The 16,048-nt window shown below is 37.9% G+C and overlaps 1 protein-coding gene across 1 annotated transcript in view; it reads left to right on the plus strand.

The window, feature by feature from the left end:
* Nucleotides 1–16,048, plus strand: part of LDAH (lipid droplet associated hydrolase) — a 127,243-nt gene that overhangs the window by 34,015 nt on the left and 77,180 nt on the right. The window contains exon 3 of the mRNA XM_069805704.1: nucleotides 772–906. Coding sequence (XP_069661805.1) covers nucleotides 772–906 — 135 coding nt within the window. The remainder of the gene's footprint in view (nucleotides 1–771; nucleotides 907–16,048) is intronic.

Genomic DNA, 16,048 nt, shown 5'->3' on the forward strand with positions numbered 1-16,048 from the left:
CAGCAGTGGTACGTGACATATGATGTTCTCACTGTTAAACAATAGATTTAGAGCAAGGTGGTCTGCTCTCTCAGGGCAAGCTGGATTTGTTCAGGCGCCAGCCTCTTCTGGGAAGTTCTCTCTAAAGCTGGTGGGATGCAGGAGGTAGGACAGATTCTCCCCTGGTTCTAGAGCACAACAGTTGGAAAGAGCTTCTCAAGCGGCAGGGAAGAGGACAGAGAGGATATGAAGTTACAAGCAGAAAAAGTTAATTTAGTCCGATGAGTTTAAAATGAAATCGTCCTCTCTTTTAGGGTTGGTACAGACCTTTGTATTGTCAGGATACCATGGACCAATTTTGAAGTGGTAACACCGAGGTATTTGGATGGCAGACATCTGGATCAAGTGATATCCGCTGTAGTCTTTGTGATATTTTTACAAGATCTGGGGGTTTCTTTGCACAATTTTGCATATCTGTAACTTGATGGGATAGATAAGCAAACTGGTTGACCTCTGATGGAGATGAAGATTTTCTCTTATGTTGGGCTTCAGTTTTAGGTTCTGCAATTTTAAAGTAATTCTGTAAAATGTTTCTCATGGGTGCCACTGATCAATGGAATTAAACCAGTTCAATAGTGTAGCCCCTGAAATTGGGAAAATAAAAATTGGAAATGTACTAGAGAAAATAAATTAACAAATTGCTGTATAATGCTGTTTAGTTTGCTTTGAAGCAGATTGCTTGCTGTTGGAAGGTTAATATTGACTGTGCTTGTATGTTTTGTTTTTTGGCAGGTAACCCTGGACTGGCAGGTTATTACAGGACCTTTATACAGGCCTTATATTGTGGACTAAATCAGCAGTATCCTGTTTGGGTTGTGAGCCATGCCGGACATTGTAAGCCTCCTAGTGGTATGGAAATGATAGAAGGTACAATACTGTAACTTGTACATACAAATATTCGTAACCTCCCCAGTTCCTCCAGCAGACTTGTGCCTACTAAAAACAGCATGACATGCTTTTTAAATGTCTCCATTGTATTTCCTCAGAGCAGTTACTGAGGAAAAGGGTATTTTTAGGTGAATTAGATTTGCCAGTCAAATAAGTGCTATTAAGAGAATTTGCTGATTGCTGTCTTTAGAGACAAGTTATAGAGAAGAAGATCTAGAACGTGGTTATGTTAAAAGGAGTAGATTAGAAAAGTACATATTTTAATGAAATGTCCACTTTAGAGATCGAGTACTTGAAGAGAGACTTAATTATCTCTGAATTTAAAAACAGTTGTATTAAATTAGTGAATTTCTAGGAAGCAAGTAAATCTTTCTGAGGCTGGGGTGTGGGGCGTTTGCGGGGTCAAGGTTGCTTGTTTATCTGTTAAAAGTCTTTTGATATGCAAATTGCCAGCAAGACATGGTAGCCAACTTGAAGTGGATATTGTTAATGTACAGCATTGTAAGATGGGGGAGCCAATAGCAAATCCTGTCCTGAAAGCTGCTTAGTGTCAGAAGACCTCTGGACTTGGTCAAGCTGCAGTGATATAGCGGTAAATCAGTATGATTCCTTAGGACCACAAGGTTCAGCAATGTAAAGCAACCTGAAAATTTTGAAGAAGAAACTTTTAGCTATTTAGCATAACTTTCTCTCACTAACCTTTGCACCTGAGCTTTTAAGGCTTTTTATTGGTTTTTCATGTCAAGTTTGAAACTGAAACATGAAACCTGTATTTCTTTGGTAAAATTCCTGCCAGTCATTGTGTTCAAGTGTCAAACTACCAAATGCTAGCACTTTTTCCTGATAGGTGAGAAATCCCTAGGTTTATAATTTCTGGCAAAATGTTAACCATGGGATCCAGGTAGAAGTCTGGCAACTGAATGGAGCTGAGTTTATTGCAGAGAACATTTGCAGGTCTCATAACCTGCCCTGGGGTCACATCTGTAAGTGTGTAGTTAGTGAGAAGAGCCTTTGATGGTGAGAGATGTGTTCAGTCACTTGAGATGGCTGAGCTAGTTGAAATGGAGAGGTTTTTAGATGGAGCGAGCAGGGATGTTGTACAACTGTCCCACTTCCACTGTGACAGTCCCTGTGCTGCTAAGGACAGTGTAAATCTGGGGGAAGGAGAGCATCCAGTAGGAAAAAGGGAGCTGGTATCTAAGTTGAAACCAAACCTCCAGCTGACTTCATTGTGTCCTTTTTTGTTGACAATGCTCCTGTGAGAGAGGGGATTTTCAGGAATGTGGCACCGTGTTAGGATGGACAGGTCAGAAATGAAGTACCATGAGGACTGGCGCTGTGTCAAGTTTTATTCAAGATATTCACCCGTAACCTGCAGAATGAGAGTAAACAGTGAAATTTCTCAGTTTGTGGGTGGTACTTCATAGCATTTAATTAGTGGGAAGATAGTAGGTGTCAGGCAACTACAGAAACATCTTAAAAAATGTAATTAGTGGGCAAAAAGATGGTAGACGAGTGTCAAGGTAGATAAATATGAGTTAATGCATCTGATGAAAAAGATCTCCTTTAGTTGTGCCTGGGTGATCCTGAACTTGGAATTCTTTTGTAAAACTCAGGAAAGATACTGGCATCATCAGCGACAGTTCTCTAATACCGTCTCTCATTGCACAGCAGCAGACGAAATTTAAGTCAACAAAGCGTTGGACATAACCAGTGTTACAGACAAGGCAGGAGGCGTTGTTTTATTACTATATGTAACCATAGTGGACCTGCATCTTGAGTATTAGTGTGCAGTTCTGTTGGGCATCTCAAAGACAACATTTCAAGTGAAGCTGGTGAGTGTATGGGGAAAGGCAACTAAAACAACAGTGAGGAAGCAGCTTCCTTGTTATGAGAGATTAAATGGTTCTTTGGTTTGGGGAGCAGAATGCTTCTGAGGAGCACGACTGAGGTTTCCAAAATCATGACAGTAAATAAGGTAAATGCAAGACCAAATACACCAGATTCAGTAATGGAACTAATAGTCACTTAATAGTACTAGCTGGTTTAAAACAGATAAAAGAAAGTATTTATTTATGCAACAGATAAAAGATTTAGGGAACTAGTAGCTGAAGCACCGTACTGTGGGCAAATTATATTAGCAGACTTAAAGTGATAAAACAACCTAATGGCCAACTGGTCCGTAAACAGCTGCTGAAGGAGCCAGGTTCTTTGTTGTGCAGGTGTGCTGCCATCCTTGCTTTGGACACTGACTACCTCCGCAGTTCTGTGCTGCTCCTGGTCCCAATGCCATCTTATGGCAGGGTTGTGAGCCTGAGAGATTCACCGCAAAGGAAAGGGATGCAGAAAGTGGCCAGGCTTGGTTTCTCTCACTAAATAGCATCTACTCTTGCCACAGCTAAGCTTGGGATCTTGCTTGCCAGACCCATTAAGGTGTTTTGTGTATTCTCAATATCATGTACCAGGATCTGTACTTAGTGGTGCACTTACTGTAGCGCCATGGAGCTAAGAAAAGCATAGAAAGCCACTGATGGATAGTTTAAAAAATAATGAAAAGACATTTATGAGATGGTTTTCATTTTTTATTTTATTAGGAGCACAGGAGCAGGAAGCTCATGTCCTGTCATTAGTATACATTTAGACAATATTCCAGAATATTCCGTAAGGAGTCTTTTTCAAGCTAGTCATCTAAGGGAACTCTGAAAAGCTTAGTGACCTTTGGAAATAATTATGTTAGTACAGTTGCCATGGGTAATATGCTGTGCTTTACAGTAGTTTTGAATGTAACAAAAGGAATATGGTTTATTTTATACAAACTCAAGGGAAGGTACAGAGTGTCTAGAAGGCCTTATATTTTACCATTTTATGACAATGTAGGTTGCCTGCAGTGAGAGAAGAGATTTGGGGTAATTCTCTCTCATCCTTATGACGTAAAAGAAATGAAAAGCAACTTTTGGATATTAGAAGATAGCTATCCCTATCTTTTACTTATTTATTGCCAAAAATGCAACTTTCACGAATTGACTATAAAGGTGCGATCAAAACCACTAAACTAAAAATTTAGCATCTTTGTAGTTTCCCGGGTGACTGAAAGGAATAGGGAGTCATGGACTCATTGCTCATGTTCTGCTCCTGCATCCCACAGGAGTTCTTAACTGACATTTTGTGACATTATAGCAAAAAAACCCAGAACCCCAAGAACCAACAGAAGCACATGCATAGGGACAGATAATTCTGTTCTCTGCAGCTCTTTGTTGCTTTCTAGGTTCTGGATTTCTCAGGCAAAGTTCCCGTAACAAGGACCACCATATAGGGTTGTGAAAACCACAGCAGTTATTAATATGCTGCATAAAACCAGAAGGTGATATTTTGGCAAAGAACCAGGCACAAAACTGTTATTGTAAAAATTCCATGTATTCCTTCATGCTTCTGATGGGCATTTCATAATGCTTTATTTAAAATAGCCTCATGCAAATCCTCTGAGAGTGTTCAGTATCTCTTGATAAGAAGGATGGGGGGCATAAATTGACGAAGATAATGTTTGAATCTCTGACACCATTGATTCTTTAAGTTTTTCAGATTGGAATCTAGTAAAACAAAAATGGAAGAAAAAAGGGGGGGAGAGGGGAAGCTACCAGGAAAGAAGAATTTATACTGATGTATTTAGAACAGGGATCTACAAACTTTTTGATCATGCACTAGTATCAGTAAAGAATTTCAATCAGTAAAAGATTTTTTTGAGCATGCACCCCCAATATGTTTTTCTTAATATACATTATATACATGTACTACTGCATTTCTAATATTTTCTTCCAGCACCCCATTGTGCATGCCCCCCACTTTGGAGACCGCTGATTTAGAGTGTGCAAGCGTTTAAATAGTACACTTAACATATAAATGATGCTGCCTGTAAAGTAAGAAAGGGTTTAAAATTAAGCAAATTGTGTTAGAATAATGTGCCTGGTTATATTTAGATCAAATAGTCTTTCTGAGACTTTCAAAATCTAATGCAAGTTTTCCAACAGCGGCCATCAGTCACAGACTACTTCCTAATTTACTGGGGGCATGTCACATAGCGATTTGAAAACTGAACAAAGCTACACCCTTCATTTTTACTTCTGTATGATATCCTTCTATTCAGAGAGCTCTTGCAAGCTATGCTCCACAGAGACACACAACATTAATTGAACATTTCATTGCCGAAATTCTGCTCCTAGCAATCAATGCACTGCACAAAAAGATTTGAAACCAATTTTTACTCAGTGAGTGCAATAAAAAAGTTATGCCTCAATTTCAGCTTATCCTCCTCAGCTTTTACAAAAGCAGTTGTTTTGAACACTGCTGTGACTGTAAAACAGGCCAACATCAATCCATAGGTGTAGGCAAAATTACAGAGAGCAGCAGTTTTCTAGCTCTCTCTTGTTTAAAACTGGCATAATCTGTATTGCTTTATAAATGTTCATATAATCTTAAAAGTGTTGCCTTTTTTCATTGCCTGATATTGAGACCTTGACTCATAGTTTTGCTAATGTTTAAGATATTCGTGCCTCTTGAACAGATGCTACCTAGGAACAAGTTCTTTTATAATGCCAAAACTCCTGCCTAGTTAGTTACTCCAATTGTTTACCATGCCAAATGTATTATGTTTGTATTGTAAGTCTTTTTAAGGTGCAGGTATTTGCACATCATTTGGTTAATTTCTACCTTATAAAGACACGTTTATAAGAAAGGAAATACGTATACAAATAGATCATAATTAAGATATGGCAAACTTTTCCTTAAAAGTAAAAAAAAAATAGGCAGGTATACCCACAGTTGATTTATTTTTTTTTAAGTTCCAAAGCTTCTTTTTATGTGTCACTCCATTGAAGAATTTGCATTACACCTCTTTTGAGATTTCTGAGCTGGTAAGATATTCTGCTACATCCAACCAAGTAACGTATTAGATGTTGTGAGGGTTTATTTAAACTGCAAGTTATTGTTTCCTATATGAATATGTTAGAAGTACACTATAGCTCAGTGTCAACACGGGCTACTGCCTGAATGCTAGTATCAGTACATTAGTATTTTCCTAGAGATTAAATGGGTGGTCTTTTGACTTAGTTTCAAGACTAAAGGCAGGTCATATTGTCATGGTGTATAGCCATCAATGAATGTTTCATTTTATAGGTAGTGAAATCAGAAGAAAATAAATTGTGTTGAATTGCTCTCTTTTAAACATATGATTTCCCTTAAACAGGAACAGAAAACAGTTTAAGGAAAGAATGAAAAAGTACTTTGGTGCTTTTTAAAGAAATTAAATCACTAAACAGTGTTACTCGTAAATACTTTGTAAACTTATTGATTTAAAAAAAAGGGGGGTAAAACTGAAAATAAGATAAATACTCCATATTTATTCACACTGAAATGATTCTGTCAAAGTGCTGGTATAGCTGCTCAGCTTGTGAGGGTGGGCATTACAATACGTTATGAATTGTGGGGACTGAAGCTCTGAACTTTATATTACAAAATCCAGTTGAATAGAAGTGCTTGAGTGCTACAGAAGGACTAAAGATCCATGTTTAGGAGTAGATCCTCTGGTGGCAATGAATTGTAGCCAGCTGGAAGCTTTTCAACAGCCTTCCAACTTCTTTTGATAGGAAACAAACTGCTAGTTAAAACTAAGACATATCAATGAACAAATCCTGAAATTATTCATTGCTAATTTTGTACACATTGCTAATTCAAGTGCTGTGTTATGAATATCTCACTTTAAGGACTAAAAGACTCACTCTCACCCAAAATTTCTTTAAAAGCTGTGGAAAATTGGAGGTTAGATAGGAAACCCTTGACACTCAGTCTCTCCAACACATCCTTCACCCCCCTTTTTTAGCACTCTGGTTGGCTTTTGCCAGTAAAGGCTGTATAGAAAGCAGGTGTACATACATAGCCACGTCTTAAAATGGTCTAATTCTATGGACATCTGCTGTGGTTTGATAAGAAATAAGAAATACAACATCTCAGACAGAAATTAGAATGGAAGAACAAAGATTGGTTTTGGTTTTCCTTAGGACCACCAAGATAGTTTTTTTTGTAGCAAAGTAAGATTGAGAAATAATGAAAAATGAAGTTGGAAGTAAATGATTTATTGATTTTTGGTAATATTCTGTGTATGCCAAGTGCTATAGAAATATGGAATAGTGTGATTCATATTTTAATTGATTAAAGAGGCACAACCGAGGCATTAAAATATCATATACCTAATAAATGGGTAGTCATCAGTCATGTCTTAATGATACAATATTTGGTCACATGATAAATTATAATAAAGATAAATCTCTAGAACTTTCTAAACTGTACAGATGAGTATTCAGCTATACACAATCGCAATACAAATACTTTTTATTGTTTTAGCAAGGCGTGTTTATCCTTTGGAACAGATTGTCTACTAAACTTTCTGTTGTTTCTGAATCAGTATTAGGTAGCTTCTGAATGACAGGGAAGTTTGAGTGGCATTCTTAATAGCCAAGTTACAAGATAAAATTCTAGTTTGACCTTTTTTGTCCCATGGACTGTAGAAGATAATAGTGTGTCCTTAAAATCTGTTAAACTATCCTTAGTTCATTTTCCATGATAAAAAGAGGCAGGTAAGGATTGATTTGTAGTCCACCGAAAGAGTGTTTCTGTTGCTTTCTCTTTATGCAGGGAGAGTAGTGCCTTCAGACCATTTTGAAAATGAATTATATCCTTAAGAAGCAATATGGGGAAAGAGCGTGGAAGTGGTGGAGGGATAATAAATTATCTGTGAAGATATTGATTATGTGATCCCAAAATATTAATGTACCATCAGTGTGAAGTTTTGAAGTGAAATGGAAGTTTTGTATCAAAAAAATAAATTGTAGTGTTACAGGAAATTTTGGAAGCCATGTGCAGCTTGAATTTATTTGAGATATTGCTTCTTAGCTGTTGTTAGAATTCATCTGAATAGAGTTTGCTTTTCCAGCCCTCAGACTTCTGATGAAACTGCAGAATTGACTATTAGTGAGATTCTGCCTCTAGTTAAAAGGATATAAATCTACAAAAAAAAAAAAAAACCTGAAATAATTTGGGTAAAACTGAATTTACACTTCAGGAAGTTAATCATCTCATTGATTGCTAGATAGTTGTCCACCAAATGACAGATAAAAGTGTGGGCATGATTAGCAGATATGAGCCTTGAGCTTCTACCATCATGATATGCTGTGCTAGCAGGAAAAAACCTAAAGTAGTAGCCTGAGCAAGACAAAGAACATGGTGTTCTATAATAAGAGGGTTATGAGTTATTTAGGACAGTGATTCCCAAACTGTGGTCTGTGGGCCACTGGTGGTTCCCAGGACACTTGCTTGTGGTCCAAGAAGAGCTGGCTGATCCGATGTAGTTGGCTCTCTCACCAGTTTCCACTTGCTAAGTGGAATTAATGGTAGCTAAGAATACTTTTCCAATAACACTTTTTTTGTGTAACCATTTGCTGCGGTGGCCTTAGAGATGCTGGCCACCATGAATGTGTGGTGATGGTGGGGAGTGGGACTATGATCTGCACTGCTGCAAACAGGAGAGGAGATCGTGAAAGCTAGGTGTTCCGAGAACAGGGCTCCTAAAAACAGGGACTCATCCTTAGCTAACAGCCTTTGTCCTTGTTGTTGTGTATAACCCCAAAGGAAAGAAGTTACGCAGGCACAGGGAGTCAGTATGCATTTGGTAATTTATCTAGCTTGTGACTTTCATTTATTTTAAGTAGTACGGATGTTTCTAATGATTGCTCATGTTGGAGAATACCTACACTGCTGAATCAGGTGAATCAGAGCTACTGGCAATCTGTTCAGTCAGTACAAAAACACTTCAGAATTAGTGTCTGTAGTGCTTAGAAGGTTTTTGACCAGCAAATCCTTATCTGGGCTTCAGCACTGTTTGGTTGGTAGTCATGGTAGGTATCTGGCCCCATTGAGGTACACAGTAATAGCTGTGTTTAAAAGGCATTTACATCTTGTATTACACAAGTAAAGGGAGCAAAGCAGTAGAAAGGCAGCTGAGCTGTCATCTCACATGCATACTTTAAGCTTATACATACACACATTTAATTCACATTACAGACATTTAATTCACATTAATTTCTATTTCAACAATATTTTCTGCTTCCTAGGAGTATAAATTAAAATATCTGAGAATCATTGAAAGATGGGTTATCTTTAATATAAGTTCTTTCGAGATTCAGTCAGTTATGTTTAAATATTATAGACCTAGATATGTCTGTAGTCATGTTTGCGTCCCAGAGCACATAGGGACGCAAATAAAATTCTGCTTAATTTTAGTGCAGAATTACATGGCAAGATGTCTCCCAGTCCAATGGTATCACGCTGTAGATGCGTTAAAAAGAACCAAGTTGTAAGCATGCCATCCAGGTAGAATTAAGCTAGTTTCATAACTAAGTGTTTCATACCGAAGTGTCATTTTTTTGATGTATAGAGAGGAGAAGCTTCCTGTTTACGAAGCTGGTCTCAGCACTGATTAATCGCATTGAGCTCTTCACATGGTATTCATCAACAGCAAGGGATCCTACGTCGGGGTGTACACAGAGGAACTGGTTGTTTTCACAGGATGGGACAGGAACTGTCAGCTCAGTGCTGTCCTGCTGCCCCTCCTGATACAGTAATTGCTGCTGCACAGAAAGTTATTCCTTCCTTGTCTTGGAAAAGGCAGCTCAAGGAAGTGTGTGTGCATATGTAAAAGTTATTATGAGGCACTTAAATGTTGAAGTTTTTGTCTTTGCCTGGTAAGATCTGCATTTTACTGTATGGTTTTAGTGCTAGGTGTCTATTTTAAGGAAACAAATTATCATTTTGTGTTATGAACCCACTGGAATGTTTTAAATCTAAATGTGTGAAAAGTAAGCAGCCGTAGGCATGCTGCACTACTCCATTTACTTCCTTCCTTTGAGCCACATTCAGTTAATTATTCATAGAGGTCCCGTAATCATGCCCACAATTATGCAAATAGATCCTTTGAGCGAAATCTTGACATTTGGTGTTGACTTTATCAGTTCTGCTTCATTTTAAGCATGCATTTAAAAATCTTGTTCCATTCAAAACCAAAACTAAGAAAAGAAAATTTTGCCATATGTGAAGTATTTCTAAGTTCCTCTATTGTTTTCTTTTCTGGCCAAGCAAAATGATAACAATTTTAACTGCTAATAGCATCATACCTTAACAGCCGTGTATTTATTTGTAATGATCACTTCAACACTGTTAAGCTGATTCTGGTACCACTTAATGCATAGCTCTATATTCCATTGACTTTGATGGAGTAGTGACCAATTTTTGTTGATGTTACTAAGATGACGACTTTACATTTCTTATAGCTATATGAAAAATAGGTTCTCTATATTCTCTCTTTCTTTCAAGGTTTTCCACTGGGTCTGTCAACATAATACCTGTAGGCATATTATTTAAAAATGTTCATGAATAACTTTCTAATCCATTCTAGTACTTTATTAAAATAATTTCCCTGTTAAAAGAACCAGAATTTTACATCCATATCTACAAATAAGGGTAATGTAATTCTATTTTTAAAGATATGTTTTAAAGTAACAACTTTTGAAACCTGATACAGTCTTCTGGATCCTTTTCCAGAAAACAAGACTTTAAAAAAAAAAAAAAAATTTTGACATTCATCCATTGGAGAGTATAATGTCTTTACTGCATTCCAGGAAACTTTGGATGTAGGTTTTGAGATTGTTTATGGATCATTTTCCGCCTTTCACCCCATGACATAGGTATGTTCTCCAGCTGATACCATCACTTCTAATTAGATGCAGATGGCTGTTAGTGGGGGAAAAAAAAGTGTTCAAGAATGTGAACCCTATGAAAAGGTAACATTTATATCTTTTCGTGTCTTGACTTTAGAAGGCATGTCACAGTTCACTGAGATGAGGACTGCTGTGATGTTTCAGAGTAACTTGTTTAAATGTTTACCATACTATTGTAGTGAAAGTAAAAAAGTAAAATAATTTAATAAATAAAAAATTGAGATGGTTCAGATTATTATCCCCAGGGAGAATGCTTAGGAATCTTTTAATCCAAGTCAGTTTGAAAGATGTATTTGCATCTGCTAACAGAATGAAAACGAACTATCCCCATAACAGAGAATGTTCCTTTCTGTCTGAAGGTTGTAACAGGTCTGGATTTGTTTTGATAGTTGAGTCAAAAAGTTTGTTCACTATATAGGATAACTGTAGGAAGAAAGCTGATCAATACTTTCATTTATTAATAAGAATTTCTACTTTATGATACAGACCTTTGATTTAATTTTGATACCCACAAAGCTTGCAACAAACGCTGCAGATCTTGATGGGATCGGTCCATTGTTTAATGGCGGTTTTATTTTTAATTCACAGTGACCTACAGTTGTAAGACTGAGGAACCATAAGCAATGCACAACATAATTCCAGATTCTAAAAATAGTCAGGTTTGGAACATGGAGTCTTTCTGTTTGCTTTGGTTTCCCTTTCTTTAAGGAGCAATGTAGGCGTTTCAGGGAAATGCAGGAAACTGTAAGGCAGACTACGCAGGAAGAAGTAACTGCAAATGGCCTCATTCTTAGATAATGAGCTTCATTAATGAATTACTTTTACCTCCAGTGTATCTACTTAAATCTCTCAGCAAAATCCGAGTAGGGGCTGTGTGCTTAGAGAAATAATAAAGAACAAAATGATACAGTCCTGTGGACTCAGGCTGAATGAGGGGCTCTCATTGCTGCTTGCAGGATGAAGGCGTTTTTCTTTTTTCCTCCTTTTGATACTGCATGGGACTATTCTTCTTCTTTAAGCTAGACATGTTCTTACCTTTCTAAATGTTGAATTTTATGTTTTGTGCATTAATACATTTATTAAAATAATCTAATTTACTACAGCTGTCAAATTACTGGTTTGGTCAGATGACTGCTTAGTTGCCAAATTAATCCCTGTTGCATTAAATGTTATAGCAGACTAGTACAAATCTCTGGGATTGCCATTGTAGTAACATTTTTTTCAGAACAGAACTGTAGTTTTGAACATATTGCCACTGAGTCTTTGCCGTCAGAGACTCCACTGACTTCCGTACTAGTGTTTACGTGATTTGGAGGAAGAAATTTTATCCTGCAGTTAATCATGAAGAGACCAGTATTTCTGAATGCACTTTAGTATATATTAAACTCTACATGATCATATTTGGATTTGTTTATGTGTAGAGTGCAGGTCAAATTCAGTTGCTGTCTTTTTATATAAATTATACTGTAAAGCTGCAGGCAGTTTCAAAGAGTTTGTAATGAGCTATGGCTTCGATGTCTGCTAATGTAAATGAATGAGAAGATCAGCCTTTGCCTGACTGTGACCCTAGTGCTGCTTGTGGGTCACAGGTGAATGGGTTTGCTTTCTATGTAGCACATCTCACCTGTGCAAAACGAAGACCAAAAAAAAAAAAAAAAAAAAAAAAAAGCCTTATTCATCTGTAATGACAGATCAGTTTTGTAGTGGTGGCACTTTAATCTCTATTTCAGCTATAAGGTAAAACTCCAAGAAAAATAAAGCCATCACAGTATCTTTCGCCTGTTGCCATACTTGCTATGCTAGGCAATTCAGCTAGGTGACTAAGAATGAAACCTTCAGCATTTTCTTCCGGAAGGTTAAAAAGGAAACGGCTTCCTTGGTAATAGAGAATAAATCTGGCAATTAATTTTTCAGTAGCGTAACAGAACACTGGAGAAGAGAAGATATAAATCAGAATTTAAAGTGGTCAATTCGACAAAAATGTGTTTTGTCCCCAAAGACTTAAAATTCTCACTATACAGCACATGCAGATGGTTATTTAAAGCATCAGCAATTGATAAAGAAACCTGCTATATTTAAAGAAAGTACAAGGTGAAATTCTATTTCCCCTCCTCAGTTTTGCCACTGATTTTAATAAACTCAAGCTTCTACATATGCTGTTTTGTCCAGTTCTCTTTTGCCTTATGCTGTGCGAAGTAATGAAAGACAGAGCATGGAGTGCTCCTCGATCAAAACCGTGGCCTTTTCTGATGATGGCAGAAAGCAGAACTCAGTGGAGAGCGTTAGACCAGAGAACTAGATTCTTCCAGCTGCTGGATTCACTTCATGTCGTGCCAGCCAGCAGCAGCCCCCTGTCGCTCTGACATCCAGTGGGGATCGATGCCGGCAGTTGCTGAGCCACAGCTGGTTTCCCTTGCTGTCAGCTTGCACTCCTTGTGCAAAGAGGAGCCCAAGCAGAGACTTACAAGGCTTTTCAAGACAGGTAGCAATTAGAAGCATTGATTGAGCGCTGTGAGATAGCACTGCATTGCAAAATATTTTGCGTATGTTTTGTGCTACGGTCCACAGCACTGGTAGCATGGGGTCACGTTCTCTGCTGGAATAAACTGACATAGCTCTTTGCAGTCAGTGGTGTGGCACTGGTTTACAGCACCAGGGAAACTAAGAAAATAATTCTGAAAACTTACTATAATCCATCAATTTTGAAGGATAGAGATGAAAGATGGAAAAATGTTACGTTTGCCTAAATGGGTTGTTCACTCCTTAAAATAAAAAGGATGCTGGACAGTGTTGTTAAATAATTTGGATCTGTTCACTGCAGGTAGTTATTCTAGATATTAAATTTAACAATTCCATGGACGAATGAAGATAGAAACCTACATTTTCCTTTATACATCTGTTAAAATAGTATCATTCAAAATGAATATACACAAGAGTAAGGAAAAAGGACTAAGTTATACTGTATGCCATCCTAATGCCATTATAGTAGCTAGTGAAGTAGGAATCCATTAGGTGATTTTAGTTTTACTCTAAAGATAAGTGTTATTTCAGTATTATTCTGAAGCGTCATACTTATTTGAACATTTCGGTCTTGGTCTATATCACAGTTCTAAATAAAATACTGGGATGGATTTTCAAAAGAAATCAGGACTGGCCTAACAGGTTAAAAGTTTTAGCTTGGATTCAGTAGGAGGATCAAGCACTTGAGAAAACGTCACCCATTGATCTGTCCAGCTGCTGTGAAGTACAAATTCTGTATTGTTACTTGTGCTACTGTATAACTGCCCCTCCAGTTATACTGTCAGCTGCTTGCATTTTCCCCTTTCCCCCTCTTAACATTGTAATGTGCTCCTTGTCATTTTCTCCTACTTTTGAAATAATTCTTTTTATTCCCTTTCTGTGGAATAACATGGTTGTCTTCCTTGGCCAGCTGCCTTGCTTTGCTCCAAACTTCAGCTCTCCCTTGTTTGCTCTCAGTCCCTCTTTCTCTATTTGTACCTGTTTAAACTTCCCAAAGTTTTGAAGTGCTGTTTTCAATAGGTGTGACTGTTAGATTTGCCTACTGCGGCGCAGCAGTGATTTATCATACACCAACTGAATCAGTTCCTGTGAAGCGACAGTCAGCCATTTTTGTTCTCTTCAACACTCATACAATTGCCACTGTTCTCTCTTTACCTCCTATGCTATATGTACCCAGTCTTGATGATGTGCAGTACATCATTATTTTGTTTTTCTTTCATTATTAAACTGTACAAATGCAAGTTGTTAAAGTATGCTGTTTGCTGAAATTGCTTTTGGTTGTTTCATTCAGTAAGAAAGTTCTATGCCTCCGTTTCAAGACTGAATTTTCCCCATGTTAAATTGGAAGATGTTAGATCTGGCCAAACATGAAAAGGTCTTGATACTGATATGCTTTTCAGTAAAGAATTACCTTAAGGAACAATATACTCTGTGTGCGTATATTGGAGAGACTCATATGTTGCATGTCTCAGGCTGATGGTGCAAGATTATTCAAATACCAGTGAAGCACATTTGCCCTTGCAAAACTGAGTGATGCTATTTCAGATCATAGGTGAAATGAGTATTCATAAGGGAAACATGCAAGGTAGACATTTGCAGGCTTTGCCTGCTAGTCAGGCGAAGCAAGGAAAATAGACTTTTTGGAGAGTCAAAGTAGGTTTTGGTGGGGCCTAGACTGATTTTTGCAACCTAGCCTTTTTTTGTGGTGTAAGCTCAGCAAATCAGCAAGATAATGGAAATTGCAAGATTTTCTGTACGTTGCTTGGACAGACGTTATTGGTACAGTGATCCCATCCAGAGGCTCAGACTGAATGTGGAGTCCTTTCAGGTAGACGTGCGCACCTAGGTGCATGCTTTTTCCTGAAGGTCTTGGGACTTCATTTTCTCAACCACCAGATCTTCGAGTAGAATCATAGAATCATTTAGGTTGGCAAAGACCTTTAAGATCATTAAGTCCAACTGTTAATTTAACACCGCCAAGTCCACCATTAAACCACGTCCCTAAGCGCCATGTCTACATGTCTTTTAAATACCTCCAGGGATGGTGACTTAACCACTCCCTTGGGCAGCCTGTTCCAATGCTTGACAACCCTTTTGATGAAGAAATTTTTCCCAATATCCAGTATAAACCTCCCCTGGTGCAACTTGAAGCCATTTCCTCTCATCTTTATCACTTGTTACTTGGGAGAAGACAACGACACCCACCTCGCTACAACCTCCTTTCAGGTAGTTGGAGAATACATGAACTCTGTTTCCTCTCATTGTTTATGAAGTCTCTGCCAATGCAAGGTTACTTCATTGCTTTCTTCCTAATCCCTCTTTTTATCATTTTTTTTTCCTGCAATGCCAGAGAGGTGTGCACCTGGTATGGGAAGGCTGAGCCTGGTTATGTTGACAACTGCTCTGGTGGCCTGGCTTTGCTGTTACTCTGGAATGACCAGAGACCTCAGCAGCCCAGGAAAGTAACGTGTTCAGGGGTTCCCACTACACTGGTGTTACTGGTTTTGTTTGGTACCTGTTTGCTTGTATGTAGTCTAACTATTTCAGGCTATGTTTAGTGATTCTTCCTTAATAAGCTGTGGTAGAGCTGATTCATTTTGAGGTTACTGGAAGAGGGGAGAATTGCTGGAAGATTTTGAAAGGCTGCCAGTACCGAAATTACTTGTTATTTTGCAAGTGTAGATGTGCACACCTAGGCATGAAATTACTTCGAAACTGGGGAAAAACATCGGTAAAGCCTAGATAAAAGCCTAACTTCTGGTAAAGTAAGGGCATACCAT

The sequence above is a fragment of the Haliaeetus albicilla genome, chromosome 18 (assembly GCF_947461875.1).
Source record: "Haliaeetus albicilla chromosome 18, bHalAlb1.1, whole genome shotgun sequence".
NCBI classification, from domain to species: Eukaryota; Metazoa; Chordata; class Aves; order Accipitriformes; family Accipitridae; genus Haliaeetus; species Haliaeetus albicilla.